General features: G+C 42.5%; 3 protein-coding genes across 4 annotated transcripts in view; all 3 read right to left on the bottom strand.

The window, feature by feature from the left end:
- LOC119421599 (septin-9) overlaps window positions 1-17,581 on the bottom strand; it is a 916,196-nt gene that overhangs the window by 384,870 nt on the left and 513,745 nt on the right. The window lies entirely within an intron of this gene.
- The window catches only part of pvalb5 (parvalbumin 5), a 571,007-nt gene that overhangs the window by 39,681 nt on the left and 513,745 nt on the right, over window positions 1-17,581 (bottom strand). The window lies entirely within an intron of this gene.
- On the bottom strand, window positions 1,470-13,228 carry tecpr1b (tectonin beta-propeller repeat containing 1b). Its single transcript, XM_037688939.1, has 24 exons — window positions 13,004-13,228; window positions 12,743-12,925; window positions 11,909-12,031; window positions 11,678-11,800; window positions 11,094-11,268; window positions 10,635-10,735; window positions 10,444-10,545; window positions 8,860-8,987; window positions 8,164-8,747; window positions 7,378-7,493; window positions 7,126-7,281; window positions 6,890-7,039; window positions 6,607-6,764; window positions 6,242-6,369; window positions 5,652-5,742; window positions 5,473-5,569; window positions 5,304-5,383; window positions 5,159-5,215; window positions 4,915-5,089; window positions 4,645-4,780; window positions 4,261-4,353; window positions 3,913-4,019; window positions 3,282-3,401; window positions 1,470-1,802 (listed from the first exon to the last, which is right to left on the bottom strand). The coding sequence occupies exons 1-24, from the start codon at window positions 13,226-13,228 to the stop codon at window positions 1,662-1,664; spliced, it is 3,549 nt and encodes a 1,182-aa protein (XP_037544867.1). The 3' UTR covers window positions 1,470-1,661.

The following is a 17,581-nucleotide window of genomic DNA, read 5'->3' on the forward strand; positions in this document are numbered from 1 at the left end:
TGATGATCATGCTTGGTGTAACTGAATGAAATGTTTCTAATTACACAATTTAATATGAAAATAAATGCAAATGAACTTCTATACACACTTTGTCCAGTTACTTATAGTAGATAAAGAATATGGCGGAGTAGTTTCCTTTTCAGCGGCCGTGACGTCTTCCATGAGGATTTCAGAATCACTCAAAATAAAATAAAAACATTTAAATTAGGTGATGCTGTCGGTTTTTTTTTTTTTTTGCACGTTTTACAACCTCAGATTTAAAGAGCACCTAAAAAAAAAACGCTTCCGTGAACTCAAATTCCCCCCTGGGATTAATAAAGTATCTAATGTACTAATCTAATCTATGTAAAGCACTTTGGTAACAGTTTGTTTTAAATGTGCTCTATAAATAAATTTGACTTGACTAATGTAATCCATCTAATCTATATCTAATCAATTTATAATCTAGTATATTTACCTGTAATTTATATTTATAATCTAGTATGTCTACCTAATCTAATTTATATCCATCTAATCTATAATCTCTAAAATATCTCTAATATATCCGTCTAATCTTAATCTAATCTTTCTAGCTAGCTAGTTAATGTCCTAAATTCATGAAGGTTTATGATGATGAATTATAACTTGAATTAAAAATGAAAAAGTTTCCTGATTTATCTAATAGTTTTTCAGATCCATTAAAACACATCGGTTGAAAACACTGAAGCCCATGATCATTTGGGAGATTGTTCCCCAGCTGTACGAGCTATTCATGCGTCCACGATCTTTCCCTGTGATCAGGCATGGTGATGGTTGCATCATGGTGTGGGAAGGCTTTGAATCTGTCAGGCAACAGAAGGGAACTGAAAACAGAGGGATGGATAAGCTCGAGTTAAAATAGTTCTGTCAGAAGCCTAACCAAGTGAAAAACACAAGATTTATTCTATTTAAATTCAATTGGAGCGTCTCGTAACGACAGGAAGCATTAGCAGCATCTTCAGTCTTTATTTCACATTTCAGTTAAAGCAAATCTCCAACGAGTCGTGGTGACATTCAGACCTGCTGCCGTGTCAACAGTCACCGTCAGGTTTTTACTCACCAAGCTCGATGCTGATCGTTCCTTATTGCAGGAGTTCTTGTCAGACGGTAAAGAGCAAACTTGTACAGAGTGGAGCTTTTTTTAAAAGCCGTCAGAATTCTTTAAAACTATATGGCTGAAAAACACTCCATCACAAACGAGACAAACTTCAGCGAAAGCAGAAATGAATGAACTCGATTCAAACAACATTTAGAGAAAGAAAAAACAGTTAGGCTACAGTGATTGTGTGTTTGTAGGACTCGGACCGCAGCCCCCCCACCTGGGTTTTCACAGAGAAGTTAAAAAAATGCATAAAAGGTATTGCTTCATCCCAAAACACAGCAGCCAAAGCCAAGGCAGACCAAACATGCATTACTGTCCCACGTTGATCCATCCCTCCCGTTTCTCTCGCTTCAAATATTTCAACGATTTCTACTTGTGCAATGAGTCGGACTGTACCATCCATCCATCCATCCATCCATCCATCCATCCATCCATCCAAACTGGAGCTCGGAGTCGAAAGTGTGGTTGTGCAGTCCCTTCACATGAAGGGAGGAGGAGGAAGATCCAGGCACACGCAGGGCAGAGGAGGAGAAGGAGGAAGCTACACGACCACTGCGCTCCCGTTCACTTGAGTCGCTGATCGCTGGGGGGCTGGGCTGCGTGAGGGGCCAGCAGGAGGAGGGTGGGGACCCCGCGGAGGCTCTGCTGAGTTCCCCCTTACACTGAGGTGCTCCCATCCTCCCTGAGAGTCAAACAAGATAAATAAATGTTTTTTATTTGGTGACTACACACGTTTGATATTCTGACAGTAACACACAAATGGAGAATTTCCTGCAAAAATGCTTATTACCATAGCATTTTATTTAAAAAGCACTTAAAATAGCAACAAGGCCAGACAAAGTGCTGTTTGCAGAAGAACTTGCTGAAAAACAGCTGAAATTAGCTAAAAACATGCTGAAATTGAAGAACAAAGTTAAATTAGCAGAAGAAAGCAGAAAGAGCGTGCTTATTGAAAGAAGCAGAAATGAGCATAAAAAAGTGGAATATCTGAAAAAAGCTGAGATTTGAAAAAAAAAAAAAAAAGCTTAAAAAGCACAATGAAGCTTAAATTGCCCAGAAGCAAGTGGAGAGAGCACATTTTTTTTGCTGAATTAGGCTGAAAAAAGTTGAAATGAGTGCAAAAAATATAAACTGAAAAAGCTCAAATTAGCCAACAGTTTAAAAGAGTAGCTGAAATAACTGAAACTAGCAGAAATAAGCTGAACGTAGTAGAGATGAAAAATTTGAATTAATCTGAAAACAGCTAAAATTAGCTAAACAGGTAGCTGAAAAGCTAGAACGAGCTTAAATTAACAGAAGAAAGCAGAGAGAACAGATCCAACAATGTTCCATCAGGTCATATAGATGGCTTTTTTTTTTTTTAGATGTTTCATCTTTTATCCAAAGGACTTCATCAATTCGAGGAGCCACAAACAAACCGAGTCCCACAAGCAGCACACTCCCATTGTGGAAAGAACATGTTAGCCCAATTAGGCTGAAAAAAGTGGAAATGAGTATAAAAAGTGGAAATTATCTGAATAAAGCTGAAATTAGCATAAAAACCGCTACATTGTAGCTGAAATACGGTAATAGAAAAAGCTGAAACTTGCAAAAATAAGCTGAAAGGAGCATAACGAGCTGAAATTAGTAGACAGAAGTTAGAAGAAGCACAAAAATGTAGTTAGCAGAAAGAATCTGCAAGGAGCACAAAACAGCAAAAAAACTGCTGAAATTAGCTGAAAAAAAAAGTTTAAATTTGCACAAGGAAGCTGAAAGAAGCTGAACCAGAACAGAATGTGAAAGGAGCAGTAAAATGTAAACAGATCTAAAGATATGAAGGATGTAAAATGAGCTCAGTTCATTTATGAGAAAAAAAAATGGCAGAAAAGACTAAATATCTCAAAAAGCTGAAGTTGCACCAATACCAAAAGTCATAGCAGGACTGTCCTGAAACGGCTGAACATTTTGACATTATTTATTGAAATAGCTTGAAAACTGCAGGATGAGGATCACGCCGAAAAACGCATGGAAGAAAAACGGATCACGACAGAGTGAATGCTTCATAAACATTCACACGATAAAATCAGATCAGCTCAGTGTTCACTATGACCCACAAAATAATACATTTAAATAAACAGAATGGAAAATAAAGACAAAAAAAAAAATAGAATAGTTGACTCACCCCTATACCATAGTCCCAGGAGAGGCCCTTGGGCTGCAGGGGCCCCACGCCCAGTCTGTGGCTGATGGCTCCAGGAGTCTCAGCTGGGAAACCTGGAACTCCATCGGCGATGGTCCAGACCTGAAGAGGAAAGAGGCACCTAGATTACACCATCGTTCATTTGAAACACTCATTATGGTGCAGCTTTTGAAGTCACTTTTAAAGAAGTCTTTGATTACTTTGTAAAAAAAACAAAAATAAACAAATCACACAAAGCTGATGAAAAACCCAGTCCATCAACTACAAAAAAACTAACTTTCCTCACGTACACGTAGTTATAAAATATTCACCATGGGTGTCGTTAAATGACTCGTGGTCTGAAGAAATCATTTCATTGATAGGTTTTTAAACATTCATGCTTCTGTTCAATCAGTGTTTCATCGTATTTATCCGAGCATGTCAACACATCCTTCACTTTCATATCAGACTTATCATTTTCTTTATGTACATAATCTGTTCATCACTTTGTATTTAATAGTTGCACTGATTGAAGTAAACAGATCCAACCCGTGCTTGTTAAATCTTGTTTTGTCAACCTTAGACATGTTTTGCCCCCAAGTCGTCGTCTCCTGCTGGTGGTAGCGACACTGACCTGGTCCAACGGTCCCACGGACACCTTGGTGACGTTGTTGGAGATGAGCTCCCAGGCGGAGCCCTGAGGGTAGCTGGGTGTGAGGCCCTGTCTGTACCACAGGTTGCCTGCAAGACATTATTCACACAGTACAGGATTATAAGGCGCATTAAGCAAAACAAAACGGCCAGATAAGTCAAACTTTATTCAACTCATTCCCAATAACTCAACATTGTTCAGTTGTGACCCATAAAATACAAAACGATAGACATTTTTGAGCGCCGTGTACCTTAAATGCGCCTTATAGGCCGAACAATACGGTACTTCATGAGGATTCTCTCACTTCAAGGAGCAGAGATTATGACTTACTGTTTTCATCTACAGCAAAGACAGAAGTCCTGCCCACAGAGAGCTGTCTGAGGGTCTGTCTCTGGGGGGAGGGGATGTGGTACCAACATTCTCCTGCAGAGGGATCAGAGTGGAGATGTTGAACTCTGACGGCGTTTCACTTTTATTCCAGGGCTATTCAACTGGCGGCCCGGGGGCCAAGTCAGGCCCACAGGTGAGCTCAGTTCAGCCCACCGATGGGTTCATTTTTAAATAAAACTAGATTTTAAACCATAAAACAAACTTAATGACAATAACTGCTGGATGTCTGGCTCCTGAGCTCTTGGCTTCAGTAACTGTGCCCCCCCAGTTGAATAGCCCTGCTGATCTCTTCCTTCAAGCGCTGAAGTTACATGCTGGACTGACCTGCGGGGTTTTGCGGGGACACTGACCCTCTGTAGAAGACGGCTCCATCCTTGGCGATGGCCCACACTTGATTGGCTCCTCCGATCGAGATGGACTTAAAGGGCTGATCTGTGCCCACATGCAGCCAGGAGCTGCCCTGCAAAAACAAAACCAGAGATTAGGCAGAGTCCACAGAGATTATTACGATCCAGACATCTAATCATACAAAATAATCCTGCTCTTATTATTGAACACGTCTCGAGGTTTCAATTTGTATATTTCGTGTCTTACAGCTGGGTTTTGAGGCGTTACCCCCAACCGACACAAGACGTCTCCCTTGTCACTGACGGCCCAAACGGGGACCTGGTCCACGCTGCTCTGAGCCAGGCATGGCATCAGAGAGATGTCGCTCAGGCGGATCGGTGGCACCATCCTCCACGGCCCTCTCACCGTTATCTTACACTTCCTGTGTGAATAAGGCACTGTTAAAGCTGCTGCGGAAACTGAGCGACTACCTGCAGACACGCGGCGTTACCTCGTCCATCTCCTGCGGCGAACAAAGTCCTTCATAGTTTTGTGCCCGTGAAACGTCCTGTGGGACGGAGGTGAGTCAGAAAAATGATTCAGCGAGTGGATTTATTTAATCTGAGACGGCTTCTTGAGAAGCGAGTGTTTCGTACGTGGGGAAGTCTGCAGCGTACTGCCAGCCTTCTTTGTCTGTCCCTCCTGGGACGTTGTAGTCCACGGTCCACTCTGACACCTAAAAGCAAAAAGGTGCCAGCGGAGGTTAGCAGGAGAACATGAAGTGTAACGCACTGGAGGAGTTCTGTGCAAACTGGTTCCCCTTACCCAGGACCACTGCGGGGTGGGTGGGTGCGTGCTGCCTTTGGTGCACTCCTTCAGCCCGCTCTCATCGCTCCACATCGGACGGTCCGTAGGAAGTCCTCTGGAGGGGAAACAAAAAGTTGCACTTTTTCCACAAAAGACGAGGTGAACTTTGAAAACTGTGAAAAGCGAAGCAGTCCTACTTGTCTGTGTATCCAGTCATGGGGTTCCACCTCTGATTCTCGTACACGTGGATACTCCTGACGTCCGTCTGCTGGTGCAGCTGAGCGCCGTCTGCAGCCGGAAACAGAAAGACGGATTTTAATGCAAGCAGAGGTTGACGATAAACAACAGATGTTAAACAGATGTTCTACTATTTTCTTCACATTGTGGCACGTTAAGTGACAGCAGCTGTATCAGTGTTAGTCAGTAGCTTTGTTTCCTGGACAGATGAAGCACATTTTAAAATACTTTTCAGGATTTTCAGCTACTTTGACTTTTTTTTTTTTTTCCAATAAGTCTAGTTTTATAAAACATGAGTTTGCAGTGGTTCCCAACCGTTGTCCTTGAGGAACACCATCCTGCATGTTTTAGTTGTTTCCTGGCTTTGGCACACCTGATTTGAATGAATGGGTGAATAACAGGCTTCTGCAGAACTTGATGGTCATTAAATAATTCAGGTGTGTTGGAGCAGGGAAACAACTAAAACATGCAGGATGGTGTTCCGCAAGGACCAGTGTTGGGAACCACTGGGTTAAAGTATTCCTTGAACAGTCTATGGGGCATGTGTTACCTGGACTGAGCTGTTGCCCAAAGTTCCCACTGTAAACCCAGGCGGTGCCGTCCCACCCGATGCCCCACACCAGCCCCAGGCAGTTAGACTCTACACAGCGCAGGTGCCCCTGGACCTGGCGCCAAAACCTGCAGCGCCACCACGGAAGCACCCAGCGTTAGCACCCAGCGTTAGCACCCAGCGTTAGCACCCAGCGTTAGCACAGGGAGTGAAAGAGACAGAGCTACATGTTAGCAACGTGTTGGCTGAGGCGTCACAGAACAAAGTGAACAAAATGATGTGAAAAAGGTTAAGGTTAAAGAAGGAGAGATTTAAAAGTGGTGCAAAGCAGACGGACAGAAGCCGGTCGTTGCCATTGGTCTCACATGAGGTCAGAGGCCGGGGCGTGGGCAGGAGCCTCCAGAGACAAGGACGGCTCGTGGACCAGAACGTCTCCATTTGAAGTAGTGGACCACAGGGCTTGCCTGGACGGAGCGCCGGTGATCCCTCGATACTCGCAGCAACAGTCAGACAACAGGCTCAGCTGAAAGAAACAAACAAAAACACAGTCAGTTTCAGCTTCAGCAAGAAAAAGTTGTGAAACCAGTGAAAATCTACTAAACAAGTGATTTGTTGCTTGATCCGTTTGGATCAAGACAGAACCGTTACCCAGTCGTTCATGTCCTTCTCGGTTTGTGCTGCTAAAAGCAGAGGCCACCTCTGTTGGGTCCTTTCGGCTGAATACACGGCAAACGCGTAGTGGCAGTCCCGCAGAACCGGAACCAGCACCGTCACCTCATTTATAAACACGTGGAGGTACTGGGAGAGTGAAGACAGAATATACAATATTTAAAAACACGTGTTCTAGTCATCTCGCTGAAGAGGCGTGGACTTGCAGAGCCGACCTTCTTCTCGTCGTACTGCGTGTAGTAGACAAAAAAAATGCTGTCCTTCCTTCCATCCGACCTGGTGGATTGCTCGAGAGCAACGCCCACGTCCACCCAGCGCTGCGGCTTCCAGTCCCTCCACCAACGCAGCGTACCTTTACGCACCCACACCGACTGCACAGAGGAACAAAGATGAAAACGTAAGTAGAGCGGAGATCCTGAACGTATTAAAACTCTCCGGCCGTCAGACGAGAGCAGCAGCAGTCTTACGTTGCTTCTCTCCAGCGGTTTCTTGCTGATCTCCTCTCTGCGTTCCTGTTGTCGAGGCCGTTCGCTCCAAGCTGCTGACTGAACCGGAGTCAGCGACACGGAGCTGGTGAGTGGACCTGACAGAGCAATGAGTCCGAAAAAACAAGTCAGTATCTCTTTAAAGGAGCAAGAACTCGAAAACACAAAAGGACCTAAGAAAAATGAATTAAAACTTTAGTTTTTCATGCATTCTTTTAACATCAGTACTTCTACAGACTTAATGATATTTTAGCCGTTCGTATATCAAAACATTTAGCTCATTCAAGAGATGATTTTGTAATTTTTATTTAAAGAAATTCATTTTATTACAAACACATCTCCAGAGAAGTTTGAGGTCTCTTTACTTCCTTCAAACACATTGCTCAGTTTTGTCTTCTTTAGCTACTTTTAGCTAGCCTTCTGTTGCTAGCATGTTTTAGCCTTTAAATACTCATTTGTAGACAAAAATCTTTACTCTTTCAATGAAAAATAAGCACGATGCTCCTGACACTTCAGAAGCAGCATGTTTAGGTGGGTACAATAAACTGTGGCTGGATTTTGTAAAATTACAGACTTTTTATTTGCCAAAAAATAAAAGCCCAAATAAAACAAATGGAACGTTTCCTTAAAAAAAGCCAATTATTACCTATGAAAAAGTTTAAATACCTAAGTTAATTAAAATTTGTACCATTTCATCTGCTGATTTTACTACACTGATAAATTCTCCAAACCTCAGAGGACTTCTCCACAGTCTGGTTGTTTCTGTACCTGTAGGACTGAGCCAGCTGATCTGGGAGCTTGCGTCCACGTCACAGCCGCCACCGGAAACCCAAGCCCACACCGGTACGTCATCCTCCCCGATGCGCTGCGAGCTCTCCAGAGCCCCGAGGCCGTCACCTGATGCACGCCCAACCGCCTGCTCAGCTCGCGCCGTCTCTGCCCCCTCCAGGTCCACGTTCATCCAGGGGATGTTGTGTCCTGCTGCCGGAGGTGTTGGAAGGATCGCGGCTGGGGGTTGCTCCTCGCCATCTTCGTGTGGCGTCTCTGTGATGGACGCTTGCGGAGTGAGAGTCCGGTCGCGGTCAGAAACCAGGCTGTTGATGAAGCTGTCACTAGCAGGGATGAAAGGTTTGGGGGCATCTTGCTGGGGGGCTGAAGGAGTCTCTTTTAGCTCCTGTGGTGATGCAGATGTGTCAGCTGCCCCTAAGGGGACTATAGAGGGAGCTTGTGCCTCCAGTGCCGGGGTGTCGGCGTGCTGTGGGTCAGGAGGACCTAACTCTGATTCTGAGTCGGTGCAGCTCGGTGCAGAACCTTGACAGGCCTCAGTCCGCTGGTTAATGAACTCATCATCCCTTTCAAAAACAACACACACACAAAGAAGATGGCAGCAGATCAAAAGACAGATGTGAAAACGTTGCTGTAAATTTCAGCATCGGTTGAATCAGTTTAACTCTCTACACACACCTGGGGGGGATAACGTCTTTATTGCTGCCCCACTGGGCCAAAACTGGGATCCAGCCACTTCCACTTGGTTCAGACGGGGTCACCCCCATTCTAAAATACAAACCCCGGTCTTCTCCAACTGCCCACACCTAACAGAGAGACAGCAGAAGTGGGACAACAGCAGTAAAATGTAATCAGTTCAGGTGGGGCTTCAACTGAATTCATTGTTGTGTCGTTTTAATCCCATGCTTTCAGAAAGAAAGTCACAAACTGAATAAAACATGAATAAAACTAAATGATCATTCATTCTTTGAAGACCAATCAGAGGCAGCAGCAGGACAGAGGCAGCTGTTACTTTATAAGGCTGTATACTGGAACCCTGGCTGTTGCCGCCTCACATAAGCCATACCCACGACTGCAACCCTGAAATATAAAATACGGGATACGACGGGATCGATGACGACGGCTTGGCCAGCTTCTAATTAGGGAGTCTCCCATCTGTCAGGCCAGAGGGAATACAGTCTGGGGATATATAAGGCCGGGACCAAGACGGGACTGCAGGGACATTAGCTGGAGCGGCTGGCTTTACTCGTGTTACAGGGCTGCTGCTGGGCCCGACCAGAGGCTGGAGGTAGAAGGGCTGAGGGGGTAGGAGGGGGAGACGAGTGAGAGACAGGAGGGGAAGGAGGAGGTGTGAGATGTAGGGGTTTGCAGTGCAAGCAAAGTCTTCAGCAGTGAGAGCAAAGATTTCAACCCCCTAATCTGGCCTGTCCTGAAACCAGATCCAAAAAAAAAGCGTGAAGCAAACTTTCCTATCACTGAAAAGTTTTAATGAACCAAAGAGTATATATTAAAAAACTGAATAAAATATATTTTTAACATTTTCATTTTCCCAACAAATAAAACAAAGTGTGCGAATAAATGTTATAATGACTATGAATTATCTAAAATCTAGTTATACTTAGTTCAGACCTTTAAAATGGGGCTCTGTAAAATGTTTATGAACAATTAATATCTTACCTGATGCAGATAGTTCTTTGAATGACCTCAGTTTGGAGAAATAGTTTAATTCCAACCAGATAGATATGCAACAGGCTAGTTTGAAGCTGCTGCTACCTTAAAACAACTCCAGCCTCAAAGATTTCAAAGCAGTCCATATAAACTAAACTTATAAACCACAGAATTAAATCACTTCCACATTATACGGTTACTCTGACAGAAATGTTACGATATTCCTGCTAGAAGAGCTAAGCATGCTATCTTTGCTAGCAAATACACAATTCTATGTAAACAACCATGTAATGTCAAACAGAGTGATGTAAAGGTTTATAAAATAGTGTTTGAATAAACCACTATGAAATTTATGAGTTGGTTTAAGATGGCAGCAATCCACTTTGGTCTTTGGTCAGCCGTTGGCTCCTTCATGCAGTCAGATTTAAACTTTTTATTCAAACCGAGGCTGTTTACAGAGCCATCTAACACAGGTAAGATAATGATCGTCTTTTCTATAGAACCCCACTTCAAAAGATCTGAACTGCTGCTTTATAGGAACAGAACGACAGCTGCTGAAACATTTTTGATCAAGTTTTCATTAAATCTCTTAACCTGGTCGTTGAGTCCTACATCCACCACCATCATTTCTCCTCCGACACTGATCCAGCCAGAGCCACGGGGGTTGTGGGAGTTCACTCCACGCCTGAACCACACCTGGACACACAAACGTTCAGGTACACATACACTGTGTAATAGAGCCGCAGCTGTTCAGAGTTACACATCTGGGAGTAGTTCTGGCTCACCTTGTAGTCCTTAGTGACCACCCAGACCACGCTGGCTCCAACAGACACATGAAGAGCTTCGACTTCCTTGGTGGGTGATTCCACCTCCACCCAGGAGGTGCCTACCAAACGGAGAACTGATTAATGTCTTCAACAAGCTGTTGGAGTGTTTGTCAAATAAACTGCCCTACAAAGAGAAAATCTCACTTCAATAATTAAATGTGCACAGCAACATTTAAAACTGATCATTTTCTGGGACTTAATTACAAAGTATTTCTAGACACCGTTGTTGGCACTTCTACTATGTTAGGACAAGAAATACAACTCATCCCAGTATTAAAACAGCTCTGAAGCCTCAGTTAAAAAGCTACAAGATGATTTATGTTTCAAAATGTCCATGTAACAATCCTGGGATTGGAGAAAAATGAACAAAATGAAAGAATGAGTTGTGAATAAACAGGCGCCACAGGAAGTGCTGACCAATTGGGCTGTCCAGGCTGAGTCCAGTACGAACCAGCAGGTTTCCATCCCACAGTAAAGCCCACAGGAGGTCCCCGGGGCCGGCTGATAATTGAGCTACCTCTTTGGGCACCTCCACCTCCTCCCAGCTGGTTCCCTCGGGGACACGAGGGTGGATACCCTCCCTGAACCACACCTGCATGGCAGCAATCATGTAAACAGATCATGTAGACGTGTACGTACAACACTCTGTCTAAAAACTGTATATGTGAACAATGGTTTAGCAACAGTAAATCATTAAAATAAAGTAACTTTAACTGGTGGATCATGAATATTCAGTCAAAAAAAAAAAAAAAAAACTTTGACCAGAAGCTTTAAATGGAGTTACGCTGCCCTCTTGTGGCAAAAAATGTGTACTGCAGAGCAAGCTGGAGAGAATTGTATTTCATAAAATGATCTGTGTGTGTGAGTGATACTTAGAAAAGTCTCAGGAGTTATCAATTCATTGAGTTTTATTTGATTTATTTTCAACTTTGTGTGAAGTTGAGGAGAAAAAAGAAAAAAACGGGGGAGAGGTTCACAACAGGCACAAACTGCTGACTGACCTGTCCTTGTTGGGACACGCCCCAGAGGTACGGATACCGCCCGGATTGGTCGCTCATCTCCCAGCCACCGCAGCTGATGTCACAGAGCGGCAGCGGGGGCTTCCTGGGATTGTCCAAAGGGATCTGCAGAGAGCAGTCGGAGCTGGACTCACACGTTCTACACGGACTGTGTATGATGCTGAAACGTGCTGCGTCTTACAGAGATACAGGATAAAATGAGACTCTGCGAACCTTTGCCCAAGTGCCCTGTGCGGTGTATCTTCTGTAACGGATCCAGCGTCTACGACGGACGCAGGAGTTCCACTTCTTGTCCGGGGAGAAGTTAGCTGGGAAATCAACAGCGTATTCCCAGCCCTAAACAATAAGGGAAGTGAAGAGGATAACCAGAAAATTGTACATTTTGTTAATTAATCATGGGAGATGTGAAAGGAAGCTAGAAACATCAAAGTTCATGCTCAGCTCAATAATCCAGGTAAAAAAAATCCAACAAAGTTAAGTCAGGTCATCTGGATGGTTTATTTTCTTTTTTTTGTTGTTGCTGTTGAGACGTCTCATCCTTCATCCAAAAGGACTTCTTCAGTCCGAGGAGCCACAACAAACTCAGTCCCGTAAGTGGCTTACTCACATAGTACACCAACCAGTTTGCTGGTGATAAGATGGTTTCTGGAGTCCACCCTCTCCCCACTTGACTCCTCTGAAGCAGCCATAGACAATGTGGTTTTACCTGGATTACTGCGCATGAACTTTGATGTTTTGAACCGCTTTGTCTATGGCTGCTTCAGAGGAGTCGACGGGGGAGAGGGTGGACTCCAGAAACCATCTTATCACCAGCAAACTGGTTGGTCCACTATGTGAGTAAGCCACTTACGGGACTGAGTTTGTTGTGGCTCCTGGGACCGAAGAAGTCCTTTGGATGAAGGATGAAACGTCTCAACACACACACACACACACACACACACACACACACACACACACACAAGAAAACGTCCATTTGACCTGACTGAAGTTTGTTGGAAGTTAGAAATAAGGTTAAGAAAAAAAAAAAGCTTTATGAATTTTACTAACCCCAGTCTGGCTAGGTTCTCCTCCACAGGTCTGATCCACATACCAGTCTCCTTCCCACTCCCAGCTTCTGGAGGGCAGCTGGAAGCTGTGGAGCGGCTGAGGATTCATCCCCGTCACATCACTCCACGGCCAGCGGTCTGTGGGTAGCAGGACGTCAGTGAAGCCGTCCACGGGGTTCCACCGCTGACGTAGACACAAACATTCATTTTATTCAGGCAGCACAGTCCTGTTCACTGCCACGAGAGAGGGGCTTGGACTCACCTGGTTTTCATAGGTCTCCTCCCGGTAGCGGATGGGGGTCTCGCTGGGTATTATGTGCAGGTAAACATGGTGGTCACAGCCGATGCCCCAGCAGCGCCCCTTGCCTGCAGTGACGCGCTTCAGCTCCAGCAGCATGTCGTCAGCGCGCACCCAGCTCAGCCCAGCCGTGGACAGGCTGTACACCCTGCCGTACACGTCCACGGCCCACAGCAGCGTGATGGGCATGATGGTCCCTGAACACAAGCAGGCGCGCCCAGTCGTTACTGCAGCTACAGATTTCAGCTCTCGTCACAGGTTTGCATCAGGATTCAGGAGAAGTATACAAACTATTTGTGCTTAACTTTGCTTCTTGAAATTACATTTTACTCCAAAATAACTTGCTCTCATTTTGTTCTCGTTCAAACATTTGAGGCCTTCAGAGTCAGAAGAACAAGCAACACCACAGAATCTTAATGTTTAACTAATTTAGTCCTTTGAAACGTTTCATATAGTCCATTATAGAGTAACTCAAACAGGCCAGAATCAAGCATGTCTTCTGTGAAAACATTTGAACAAACATTCATGACAATTTTTTTTTTTTTAAATTGTATTAAAATTGTATTATTGTATTAAAATTAATGCACCTGAGTAAATAAATACCTATTACCTAAATTGTGTCTTGAAAGTGCATAGTTTAGGTCAAAACCGTGGACTTATTGTATTTATACGTTTTATTTAATAGTTCTTAATAATTTCTTGATAACATGAAACCTGTGAGGCTGATTTACGATGAAGTTCTGAAAAGTTCAATAACCACTGAAATGACACCTCAGCAAAATAGAAGGACACATAGTGGGGCCAAACTTTTCCTTTACAGCTCGATCACCACGGGTGACGAGTTGACAGCTGTTCTGACACGTGCCAGATAAACATTCTTTAATCAGTTCAATGTTGTAAAACGATGTATCGTTTATTTTATGTATTTTAACAAAGTCTGTGCATATGCCTACATTTCAAGACTCCGTATTTCATTCAGCTTATATGATGCAAAACGATTTCAGTCACACTCCTTGTACTTCCATAAACTTTCATACACACTCTACATGCTCTGGAACACATGGTCAAAAAACTGCCTCTGTCCTGACTCATCACACCTGTGCACCTTTGCCCCCAGCTTTCAGTGACGAGTAGCATATTACGCCCCCTAGTGTTCACAAATAAAATAACACTAACAACATAAAATGGCTATAACACATTGTTAATAAAGGTTAATCCCATTGAGCCTCTGGGACTCATTTACAAGAGAGACCTGATTTTAACAAAAAGTGATGACAACAGTAGACAATCATAAAGGATGCATAAAAATGGAAAAGATCAAGTGAAAATAAAATGGTATAAAACAATGCAACACAAAAACAAAACAGCTAGGTTGTAAGGCGATGTAGAAAACTAAAAACAAGAACGTGTCTAAATTGTTTTTTGCCAGGAACTTAACAGATGTTTGAAGCCACTTAGAGAGGTCAAGGTCGAGAGCTTCAGATATTTTTACAAGATATTCCAGGAAACAGGAGCGGAGTAGGAGAAGGCCCTTTTGCCAAGTTCAGTCCTCAGTGAGGGAACACTGCAGGTAATAATGTCCTGAGAGCACACGCTGTAGCTGCACTCACACAGAGACATGTAGGAGGAGATGTATGAAGGCAACAGACCAAGAAGTGATTTAAAGATGAAAATGTACCAGTGAGAGAGTCTGCGTGAAGTTAATGATGACCAGTTAACCAGTGAATACAGGGTGCAGTGGTGGGTACGATAATCACAGCCAGTTATGAATCTTAGTGCACCATGATAGACAGCATTCAACATTGTTGGACATAATTATAAACCAGCGAGGTGCAAAACATAATTTGGACAGTCTTTCTTTTGGTTTAAGTGCCCTCCCATTTGGAAAAGTGTGTGAATAGTCATAAAAAAATTAAGAGATTTTGTGTTTATTAGATAAAGCAAGTAAATAAATAAACAAAAAACAAATATGATGTATTGTACACCACAAACAGCATGCTGGTTATTCCTCCTATTTGTCTCCTGTCGTTTGTATGAATTTTATGTATGTCTACTGTGTATCAGTTATCCATTATTATTATTATTATTATTATTATTATTATTATTGTTGGATAATTTTCAGTCAAAGGTTATGAATGTTTTGTGCTTTATTAATGTGCCTAAGAACATTCTTTCTCTCTGCCCTGAGAGCAAGCAGCTCGATTGTCTCCCAAAACACTCTCTCATCTCAAATCGTCTCTTTGATGCCCATGACCCATATGTTTGAAGTCAAAGTGTTTGTGTGAGAAGGCAGCAGCTGGCTTCAAGGACGCCCACTAAACTACACTGAATTCTGCTGAGCTGAGAATGTTATAGAAGTCAGCAGATAACACTGTTCATGGCTTATTTCTGTCACTTGTCTTCATGCATGTTTAAGTCTGTAATCTGTCATAATCTGTCAGTAAACGCTGGTTAAAAATCTTCACCTGCCATGAATTGTGGATCATTTGAGTAAACAATGTTAGTGAACTAAATAACTTCTCCAACATTAATAATAATTATTGTATTTGAAGCTTCAGATGTTTTGGGTTCAACATTGAGCACAGGTTTAAGACTCTTATTGTGAAAGGTTTGAAGGAAGTTGTGGCTGAAACGGTAGCGTAGCCTCATATTATAATTATTGTTTTGTTTGTTTATCTTTTACAAGCACAACCGTAACTTTTAACTAAAATTTGATTGTTCGTAAAAAAAGAAAAAAAAAAAAGAAAATTGAAAGCAAAACCGAACGGGAGCCTCGGTTGTAGAGTGAAAATTTTGACCGGAAGTGAAGCTTTTATTTTGTCCGGGTTAGCTTGACGCTTGTTAACCGCTACTTGAACTAATCCGCACGAACAGCCTAAGCTAATGTTTATATTTACGACGATGCCTCGTTTACTAATTTTATTACTGCCAGACACAACAAATTTGATGCTAATCTAAATAGAGCAAAGCTAACAGGAGTACGGAGTAAATTTAGTTTATTAAAACTATATTGAGACCGTTATTTCAGCTGTATTTTCTTAAAATGTGAAAACAGCCGTGGAGTTTTATGCTAACACGAAGCCTACAGGGCAACAATGAGTGGTGTCAACCACAGGAGCCTACCTGAATATTTATCCGTTGTTGTCAAGGGAATAGACGCGTCATGACATCAGGTGCAACAGTCGATACCTGCATCTCTCTGACCCATTCCAGGACAGATTCAGAACCACTGTGTAAAAACACCAGAGGGGAACAAATCTCATTCTCTGCTGCATTACTGCACAAATAGCTTAACCGTGCCGCAAAAAGTCCGCTAAAATAAGCAGCGAGCAGGCCTAACACGCTGAGAAATGTACAAAAATAAAAATATAAAACATGTACTTACGCGTACAGTTTGGTGTTGAGCAACACCTCTGTGGAAGCGAAATAAGACGAAGTCATTCATCCACGCATCGGCATTTAATTCATATTCTGGACCCGGAGGAAGGAGCAGTCCTACACCGAGTCCACAACAGGAAATGGAGGAAGCGCTGCTCTGATTGGCTGAAATTCGGAAGGAGTGCAGGATCTCGCTCTCTGATTGGTCGAACACACAGAGCCCTAAAACATTTCTCTCCGGGCACATTTTAATTATTTATTCAGCGGCAGATTAATTATTGAAGCACAAGGTTGGTGATACTTGTTTGGTTACAGCTCAGTGTGTAACAGAACAAAATGAAACAAACACAAACATTTTTTAAACCTTTATTTTTACCAGGAGAGAAATCCACTGAGATTGTTAATCTGTTTTACAAGGATGTCCTGGTTGTACACTGTACTTTGTTATGAAAACATGTTCAGCTGTTTACAGTAGAATCCTTCCAAAATGAACACTAAGTTATGCTGTTAATTGGTGTAATCTTAAAATATCTGAAAGGTTAAAATTAATTTGTTTAGAAAAGTTTCCCTTCAGAAGCTGTAAAAGTTCGTCTTTGACAATGCACTGACAACTATCAATACCAGATAAAAAGAACAATTAGAACATATGGAAATGACAGACTTTTGTTTATATTTCCATCATAGATCAGTTTTTTTCACTTCACATTTTCACTGGATTTTTTTTTTTTTTTTTAGTTGTTGTTGTTATTGTTGAGAAGCATGCATTGCTCTAGCTGACAAACAACAATGGAAATTTTATTACCTAATATAGTTTTTTTTAATTATTTTTATTTCCCATTCATCTTAAAACTAAGGTTAAATTTTTACTTATAAACTAGCTGTCTCAAAATAGCTGTATTTCCCACGGTCATAACTTCATTCAGAATAGCAGAGACTTCAATATAGTCTTGCTCATCTTTAGAGATGTGCTTGAAACTCATACATTTAAAGCTATTTAAAAGGCAGAAAAGCAGCACATTTAAAAATTTTTTTTTCAGTTGACTTCCTTCCTTGATTTTTATTTTTATTAGTACTTTTGGCCTTTCTTCTACTTGTTCCCAAACTAATAGTTTCTAAACAACAGTGGCAGAGGTTTACATCTTAAGGTATGGCACAATGACAACT

Source organism: Nematolebias whitei, chromosome 15, assembly GCF_014905685.2.
Source record: "Nematolebias whitei isolate Nwh7 chromosome 15, NemWhi1, whole genome shotgun sequence".
NCBI classification, from domain to species: Eukaryota; Metazoa; Chordata; class Actinopteri; order Cyprinodontiformes; family Rivulidae; genus Nematolebias; species Nematolebias whitei.